The following is a 9306-nucleotide window of genomic DNA, read 5'->3' as shown; positions in this document are numbered from 1 at the left end:
TTTTTGGTTTTTAAGTTAAAATACGTGGAAGCAGAAAGTTAAGATGTTCTGGAAGACATGTTTGGGAGTTACTGAGTAAGAATTGGTTTTGATAATACTGAACTATGGTCTACTGAAGATCATAGTCTATGTGTTCCTAGTTTGTTTTTCTGTTTTCCTAAGCTAAAACGTTACGGCAAAGGGAGGACCTGCTGTGTAGGTAGTGATAGAAGCTATTTGAGAAAATGGAAATTGCAGTTGGGATGATAAAACAAAAATAACCGCTGTTGTGACTCTTTTAAAATTTACATTTTACTCCTCTGTCCTAAAAATTGCTACCATCGAATCCATTTACTTTTCTGACTGAGTAAAAAAATACAGACACCTCTTTCAGCCAAGAAACTTCAGCTTAACGTGTTTGTTCCTATTCATCTCTGCCCCTGCCTGGCGCTGGCTCAGCGCGGAGCGAGGTCTGAAGGCGTTGCTCCTGCCCGCGGGCAGGGGATTGCCACCCAGGCCTTCCGCCAGCGCAGGACCCTCCGTAGCGTCGCTGCCTGTCGGGATGCCCTGCCTGCACAGCTGAGAGATCTTGTCAAGCTTCATGAGAATATACAAATGGATTTGGAAAAAAAAAAATATTGTACTGAACAGTCTTTTCATGACTTGTTAAAATAGTCTGCAGTACAGTTAGAGCTGGGTCACTAGGAAACCTTTTGTTAGCTGCCTATTTTTTTCCTCTTTTTTTTTTTTTTCCTCTTTTTTTTGTGGAATAATTCAGTAATTCAGTAATATCAGTAGCCGTCGTCTTGGCAGAATATAAAGAGTAATTGAGAAGTTTGGAATGAAAAGTATGCTGTGTTGTGAATTCGTATTGAAAACGGGACCTTTCTGAAATGCATTCATGCAGCTTCTTGCCCTGACGTCAAAATTACAGTAATTAAGTAATTACTTAAAAGATTTTTGCTTTGCGCTGCTTTTATGCAGATTAAACAATGACATGGAGCTACGCGCTATATAACTTTCATTTTTGTCAACTTGAATATGTTAAAGAAGCTTTTTGGAAAGGATGGTTATAAAAGTAGCAAACAATTTGACAAACTAAATAGCTCTAACAAGAGTTTTCCCACAGCATTTGAGACATAATAATAAAATACCGTGTTCTGTCTCAAGCTTTTGTAACTCATTTTTATTTAAAAATAATATAAAATTAATACTGTTCTTTTAAGATGTGTTATTGTTGCTTTATACTTTGAAGGAAGTACTATGAAATGATATTCAGCTTAGAATGAGGTTTTTCTTAACTCGTCGTTGTAAATGATAGCCCAGTCAAAATAATTTTACACTTTTAACATTTGGATGGCACCTGTTATAATTAAACCAGTTGCAAAGTGCTCCCAGCTCCGACCATCTTAATTTCTTCATCTCCGGTTTCTTTTGAAGGGACCACAGGCTCAGCAGCGGAAGGAGAGAGGTGCCAGGGTATGTACGCCATACAGACTCCCTTTTGGGAGGAATGAAGGACGCTCATGGGGCACGGAGCTTGATGGAATCAGAGAGATGTAACTCAGTCTAAATGCCGTGCATGGGAGAGACCTGTGTATTGTGGTCTGATGGGGATAATTTTAACAGCTGTATATAACCAGCCGTGGACAGGACAGTTTTCTTTAGCAGCGCAGCACACAGTTTGACTGTAAAACTAACTGTTACCAGACATCTTTCACAAGTTAGTCCAAGTTTATTGATTCAAACAGGAGGTGGTTGGAACCAGAATTACTGCTTATTTCACAAATGAGAAATTGGAGGCTTGGGGTCACAGGACATCTCCTGGTCAGTGGCTTCGAGAGGTTAATAGATCCATCCGTGAAAAGGCAGGCTGGCGTGGCCCATCTTCTGCAGGTGGAAGTATATGAGGTTGGTCAGGGTATCACTGCATCCCCACAAATATCGCTGGCTAAAAAGCATTCCTTTCTCAAATCCGTGGTACCTGTGAGCAGTACGCATACAATAATAATAAACGCATGTGTATCTGTACTTTTAAAAAAAAAAGGGGGGGAGGGATCCGACTATGTTTAGGGATGTTTTCTTCTGTTACTATTTTAAGGTTTATTCACAAGTGCAAAGCAAGAAGTGTGTTTCATTTGAAAGTTAAAAGTTTGATTTTCAAAATGCATTTCTCCAGGAGCGTGTGGGTCCTGTGGTAAGCAGTCTGTAACATGCCTGAGAAACACGCTTGTAGATAGAAAAGCAAGAACGTTATTTATTGAAGATGTGGTTTACCATTACCTGTATCATGCCTTATTTCATCATCACTTAAAAACCAAAACCCATACCCACAGTCTTCTGTAAGCACAGATTTTGGCTAAAAAAATTCAGCTGTGTTCTTACGAAGAAAATGCCATTTTAGACTTCACAAAACTTGTCCAGAAAGAGAGAGCGCTCCTCCTTACCATCCTGCATTGTCTGTGTCACCTCCCAACAAGGCATCTCCGTATACACTGAAGTGATGAAGAATTGGATCATTTCTTCTGACTCGCAGTTTTATTTGGGGGTTCCAGCATGCTGGCCTGATCCAGCATGACACCAATAAACTTTCTGGATGAATGGTGTTTGTGCCAGGTGAATTCACCTGACCTGTGCATCACACCCAGGGTTGCCCTTATCGGTAACCATGACTCGTGAAACCAAGGACGAGGCAATCTCAAATTATTCTCTGTCCTTCTGTTTCGGTGCTTTCCTTCTTGGTTATAGCGTTGGATTCAGTCAGCTCTGTTCATGCCAGTGTGATTACCAAAGCCATTTCAGATTTGCAGTGCTGCAGAGCTGTCATACGTTTTCTTACTGAAGTTTTGTTGTGTTGTTTGTTTGTTTGTTTGTAAGTGCTACAGAGGCATTTAGCTAAATTTCACAGTTCCAAAAACACTGACTGTTACTGTCTTTTTCCTGTAAGAAGCAATTACTCTTGAATTTTTATGCATCTCAGTAGTGTGAAACAATTTCCCCAACTTTCACCATCTTTTTTTACGTTAAAATAAAGAGGGTTTTAAAAAGTAAAGTGGCCCATTTCTGTTATTTTCATTTGCACATTTTAATAAATTATTCTAATTCTATTGCTAGTTTATTATAATACCCAATACCATTCCGAGTTTAAAAAGTCAATTACAGAACTGTGTGCAAGCTTTGATGGGAAGGTTGTAGAGTCTTTGGCACTTTGACTTCGCCAAATAAATGAGACCTCGGTGGCATGCATGCCTGAGGTGTGTCCTGCCGGATAACCTGGCCGACCAGAGCGACGCCAGACCCTGTTGCCGCAGTTGCAGGTTTACTTCCATGGTCCAAGGAAGAACATTGACGTCAGTGGCCAAGCTACCTGCTTCCGCAGCCTACACTCGCCGTCCTGCTAGCTTTTGTGCGTTGCTGGAACAGGTACCGAGGGATGCAAAAGCCCTTTGGATTCTTTTCTGTGTGATCCGGATGGACTGATGTACAGGTTCATAAATGCTGTTTTTCTGTGGTGACTGCTACAGCCATACAATAATAGATGCTGAGAGCAAGCTCGTATGTTTTAATAAGCAGACCCAAGCGTAGTTGTTTTGGGTGTGCGGTGAAGGCTTCCCCTTTTCCCCCATATTGCCATAGCTGCTTTCTGTCGGTATTTGTTTGTTTTGTGGCTTTGCACCTCACTTGACTGTGGAAAGCGTTAGTGAGTGGGTTTCTTGAGGGAGGGGTTCGCTGCAAATGACTTTACACAGAAAAGCATGGTGCGAGAGGATGGTGTTTTGCTTCCTACAGGTTTCTTTGGCAGGGAACTATAACCTTCCTCTTTATTTCTTAAATAACCGAATAAATACTATCACCTTGGGTTTTCTTGAACACTGGTGTAAGAAAAAAGTCAGGGTTTTTCAAAGACGTTCCTTCATAGAAGACAAGTTCTAGTTCTGTCGTCAAAGGCCTGCGTGCATGTGCTGCGATGAGCAGCCTCTGCGCGGTCGGCGTGATCCCTGGCAGCGGTCAGCTTGGCCCCGTGAAGTCCTGCCTGCGCAGCTCGTGCTTTCCTGCGGGGCCGGCTGGGGCTTCCTAATTCTGGTTGGGTGCCAACCGCCCCGCGCCAGCCTTCCTCGGCTGCCGTGGGCCCGCCTAGCGCATCTGCGTACGTTTCCCAGTCTTGGTGGTGTGAGAGTCGCGTGTGGCCGTGCGGTCCCCGCCGCTGGCCCAAGCGAGGGGGTGTGCGTGCGAGCAGGGGTTTGGCCGTCCCTGCTTGGGTCCGCTGCAGCTGGGGGAGAGCCACACCGCCCAGCGACGCAAAGAAAGGGTGCTGGTTTACTGAAGGAGCTGCAAATAGTTTGCAGCTGATCTAGTCTGGTCTCACAGCTGACCCTGCTTTGAGCAGGGGTTGGACGTAGGTGACCTCCAGTGGCCCCTTCCAGCTTGAGTTCCTCTGGTTCTGTGAAACTTGCTTGCATGGACCTGTGCTTGTATACTGGATGTTTGTGTGTTACAGTGACAAAAATAATGTGAAAAATCTTTGAGGTGTTTTTCTACGGTTTCTAAAGATGCTATGAGTTTTTTCTTAATTTGCTGTAAACTTACTCATCTTCATCTCACTGGTTTTTTTGTTTGTTTGTTTTACTTAGTCAAAATACTACGGCCAAACATTATTGACAGAAGTTTACAAGCATCTGAATTTGATTGAATCGGATTACTTTGGGATTGAGTTCCAGAACATCCAGTCATCTTGGGTATGTACACTTCCCTGATGAATTCAGTATAATAAAAAGGTTGGGTGAATGTGGTTGCTTGAGTATCAAAAGTTTCAGAGTCTGCTGGAGTCTTCTGTAGGATTATCTCTTTGATTCTTGTAAATCTGCTTTGCTTTGCTTACCAGAACAACAACAAACTAATAAAGCAGAGGGGAGGGATCAGATTCTACTTCTTGTTAAATCTCAAAAAATGTATAAAGTGGTTAAACAGTTGCTGATGTTCCCACGTTCAGGGACATAAATAAAATCCTTCTTCCCTCTGAAATGGGGGACATCAACTCAAAGTGTAGTCTGTGGAGCACTTGTAAAATCATATTACATGTGTAATTTTGGTAGTGTTTATATTTATCTTCAGTTAATTCAGTCTTCAATTAATTTCTCTGAAGAATCATTATGAACCTCTTTCTAATAAATATAAACCTCAGCAGATATATAGACTGCAAGCTTTTTAAGTCTTTGATCTAGATAAATACTGACACTGTAAGCGTCTTAATCGCTTATCCTGTACCTTGCAAAGAGGACAATGTGGCTTCTAAACTAGAAAATGTTCCCAAAACTGTTTCTTCATTATTTTTTTCTACTACTTTTTCTAGTTTTAGGACTCACATGCAGAAAGCGTGACTGAGAACATAGAGAAAGCTAATACCACTAATACACGCTGCTCTTGAGCCAAGGAGATACAGCAAAGCTTGTTTAGTTTCTGTTTCTTCTGCAAAGCATCCAAAGTGTTTCTGCATCTAATAATGTTCTTAGAATTCTCAGCTCTCTCAGACACAGAAGTAACTAGACAAGAGATAATTGTCTTGTTACCATCTTTTGTTTGGACGGGTAAAAAAAAAAGGCTCAGAATCCAGAATACTTAGTTTGCATTAGTTTTATGGGTACTCTTTTTACTAGAACATCAATAGTCTTTCTTTTCTCTTTGAAAAACACATTTTAAAAAATTGTGGGAAACTAAGTAGGTAGGTAGGTAAGAGAGATGGACAGAGCATGGAGGGGGAAAAAAGTTGGACCTTGTATGTTCTCCAGACCTTCTGCAATTCTGTAGCCTGGCTCTTGTCTACAGTCGTGTGTTTTGGCGTGATTTCTGTCTTCTCAGCAGTGGTGGTGTGCTTTTGCTGACTTGACTCTTCTTCTGTCCAGATGAGCTGTAAGCACTGATGAATGTTTTTTCTATTGATACATGATAGATGTCAGTTCAGATAGACAAGTACTTTTTTTTTTTTTTAAAGCAAAGGAATTACTGCATTACTGCAGTGAGGAAGAAATGCATACTCGTAAATTCAAATAAAGCAGTAATTTACTTTTGATGATTTCATATTGAATTCAAATATGAATCTCAGTTTGTAATTTTTTTTTCTTTAATTTCAGATTTGGCTGGAACCTATGAAACCTGTTATTAAACAAGTACGGAGTAAGTAGTTTTAAAAAAGGAAGTTTTCCTTAATTTGCATCTGCTTTATGTGGGTCTTTCACAATTACTACTTGATTTACTGGTTATGCTTCCCTGAAAATTGTACTTGGTAGGGGTGATAGTGGTTCCTGTTTGGGCATGCAAACCTGATGTTTTTAATATGTAATATGTGGTGGGTGGAATGGAAAATTACTGAAAGTATGATTAAATACCTGTGATAAATATCCACATAGATTGGGTCAGCTGGTGTCACGTTGAAGTGAAACATGACATTTGCTGTTTGTGAGCTTTTGTAAGCTGTGTTGTCTTACGATGGAAAGGAAAAGGAACATTCTGTCTTATTGCACCCGTTGCATGGGAGGAGGTAGCATCTGCAGTCATCACATCCTTTCTAAGAGCTGGTACACCTTTCCGAAGGCTGCAAAAAGCTGCACTCGGAGCTTGCTGACACGCAGGGAATTTCAGGGGGGTGGGTATTCCCATCTCATTCTCAAGAACTCCCTCCGATGTGCTGAGGAGCAGCTTTGCTGAGAGAGCAGAGGTAGGGATCTCCCACCTGGTGGGTGGCTGCAGCTTCAGAGTCCTCTTTGCTTCGGTTGTGAAATTTGTTTCTGCTCTTTGGCCAGATGGATATTGCAATAGCGATGCTATCTTTACTTTATGCTACTCAAAAAAGTAATGTGAGATGCACTCTAAAGACTAAAAATAATTGAAGAATACAGTACGCTAGTTCTTTTGATGTTGAAAGATCAGATCAAACTTTTTTTTCCCCCTTAGAACAGGGTTAAGCTGTTAGCTTATTTTCTGATTCTGATTGTAAAGGCTTTGTGGAAGAACAAGATCAGGGGGGTGTGGTGGATTCCTACTCCTTTCAAAATCTTAATTGAAAAGTGTTCAAAATTAGAACTGGGAGGTAGTTTTTACTTACTCTTCCACCTAAAACTGATTGCCCAAAAATAAGAAATCACTAATTATAGCTAGATTCTTTTAACTTTAAGGTCATGGTTTTAACTTTTATCGACATTGGTTTTTAAGCAGAAGAGCCAAACCAGCTACAAAAGAAGGCTTTCTTAGAAGGGTATACAATCTTTCACTCCCTATTTTACACCACCACCACCCTGTGTACCACCCCCCCACACCCCCCCCAGTTGTTGGAGTGCCATTGTTTTATATACTCCATGCAGTTAGGCTTGTTTTGTTTTTCCAGTGCTCCTGGCTGACAGGAGCTGTGTCTTCGTCAAAAGATTTGGTGGACCATAGCTCTGTGATGCTGCTTGGTTACTCCTCCTGTATCCTCTTCTATAGCATATAAATTGGGGAAACTGGACCTTAGACTGTGGGCTGATGGACATGTATTCCCTGATGATGCATATATTGGTTTAAATGGTGTAAACCATGGGATGTGCTAAAATCTATGGCAGCGGGTGGCACCGGGTGCAGGCGGGCTAGCCTGGCCGTGATGGACGCAAAAGGCAGCCTGCTCTCTTCTGCGTGCCCCAGCTCTGCGTGCGGCTGCTGGGTGTTTCCCAACGGAAAGCGAAATTCTGTAAGAATGAGATTTGGTGAACTTGCTCATGCTGTTAAGAAATGCCTGAACGTGGCATGGGTGGATGATCTTTTCTTACAGTCTCACTTAAAGAAGTTTAATTGAGGTTCTTTTCTATTGTTTTTTGGGGGTTGGGTTTTTTTGTTTTGTGGATTTGTTTTTTTTTTAGAATTTAATGATTTTGGAGTTAACTTTGTAACGTAGTCCAGCAGTAGGGGAGCGTTAGAAGTGATCGTGGGCTTTAAGGTAATACAGTTCAAACCTGCTAGTTTGATGGTGATTGCTGTATAATTGTAGGCATGCAGTTCTGACATGCTCTCTAAAAATAAAAGATCTAGGTTATTAACATGTACTTAAAATTGGTCTCGGCTAATGACCTCTTCTGAGATATATGGAACATTGTGTTGTATGATAAGGATTTTATTTTTTATTAATTTCAAATGAATGCCGTTGGTTTTACTACCGAACCACTCCATCAGGCAAAGAGTTTACAGCCAAATTTTTGACTTCCTAACAGGCACACAACATCAGGTTGGCATTTGGGTACCTTCTCTGAGGTGTTGCCAGTTTTATATAGTGCTGTGTTCACCGTACCCACATGGGTAATTTTTCCTGAGGTTTTTTTGTTGTTTTTTCTCAGATTTGTCTTCTTACAATAAATTCTGCATCTTGCTTAAGACTGACCCAGTGTTTCTTTTTCTAATCAGAATGAGACTTAGTCATAGATGAAAGGCGAGATTAAAAAAAATAAAAGAGGACCAGTTGTGCTACAGAAGCAAATACGCAGCATCATGTTTTTAATTTTTAATATTTATTGTCAATTAATGTAAGTGATGCTCAGAACACTGCCAAAATTGCTCCTGCAGCAGTACTTTCCAGTTGATTGGCACGAGTAACATGCAGGTCTCTCTTCCCCTTGCGAAGGTCTTCCAAAGACTCGGAGTATTTTCAGAAATTTGATGTAATGTTTCATTTTCCTCACTTTGGGCATCTCAAGAACTACAAAATCCCTAGTATGGCTTTAGTCCCTGCCAAATGTGAGCTTTGTGTATCGTTATAGGGTGCTATTTCCAGCTTCCTTTAATTTCTAAATATTACACTGTAATTAGGATGAGGATTTTAGGTTTTTTTGGTTCACCAAAGCTTTGGTAATTCTGTGATCGGAGGCTGGGAGCTGCTCTTCTGACAGCTGTGGTAATCTGAGAGTTAGTTCTCCCAGCTACTTGGCAGAAAGTAAAGTTTGTAATTCCGTCCCTAGCAAACGAGAGGGTGAGTGGGGAGGAATGCTTGGTCTATGGGAATCGGGCATTCCAGGGAGAAGAAATCAGTGTACCTTGGGGCTGATGGGGTTAAACTGGACTTCGTCAAGCTTTAAGAGATCTTGGTGCTTAAAATAAATTAAAGCAGGCTGGCTTGTGCTTAACCAACATGCTTAAACAAATTTTAATTTTTTTTTTTTTTTTAATTTGTCTGAGCTTGCTTTGAAATGGCAGCAGGACACAGAGTCCCGGGGTGGATGGGGCTGGAAGGCATCTCTGGAGGTCTCGTGTATGGAGAGCTGGCTTTGAGGTTCAGTTGGGTCATGAAATACGTGGAGAGGAGTCTAGCAG

The 9306-nt window shown here is 41.2% G+C and overlaps 1 protein-coding gene across 1 annotated transcript in view; it reads left to right on the top strand.

Moving 5' to 3' along the window:
- Window positions 1–3306: 3306 nt before the first annotated feature.
- FARP2 (FERM, RhoGEF and pleckstrin domain protein 2) overlaps window positions 3307–9306 on the top strand; it is a 59293-nt gene continuing 53293 nt past the window's right edge. The window contains exons 1-3 of the mRNA XM_010284000.1: window positions 3307–3402; window positions 4611–4715; window positions 6108–6150. Of these exons, the coding sequence (XP_010282302.1) occupies window positions 3307–3402; window positions 4611–4715; window positions 6108–6150 (244 nt within the window). The remainder of the gene's footprint in view (window positions 3403–4610; window positions 4716–6107; window positions 6151–9306) is intronic.

The sequence above is a fragment of the Phaethon lepturus genome, unplaced genomic scaffold (genome assembly GCF_000687285.1).
Source record: "Phaethon lepturus isolate BGI_N335 unplaced genomic scaffold, ASM68728v1 scaffold7693, whole genome shotgun sequence".
Lineage (NCBI taxonomy): Eukaryota > Metazoa > Chordata > Aves > Phaethontiformes > Phaethontidae > Phaethon > Phaethon lepturus.
This window is presented reverse-complemented; position numbering and strand designations above follow the sequence as displayed.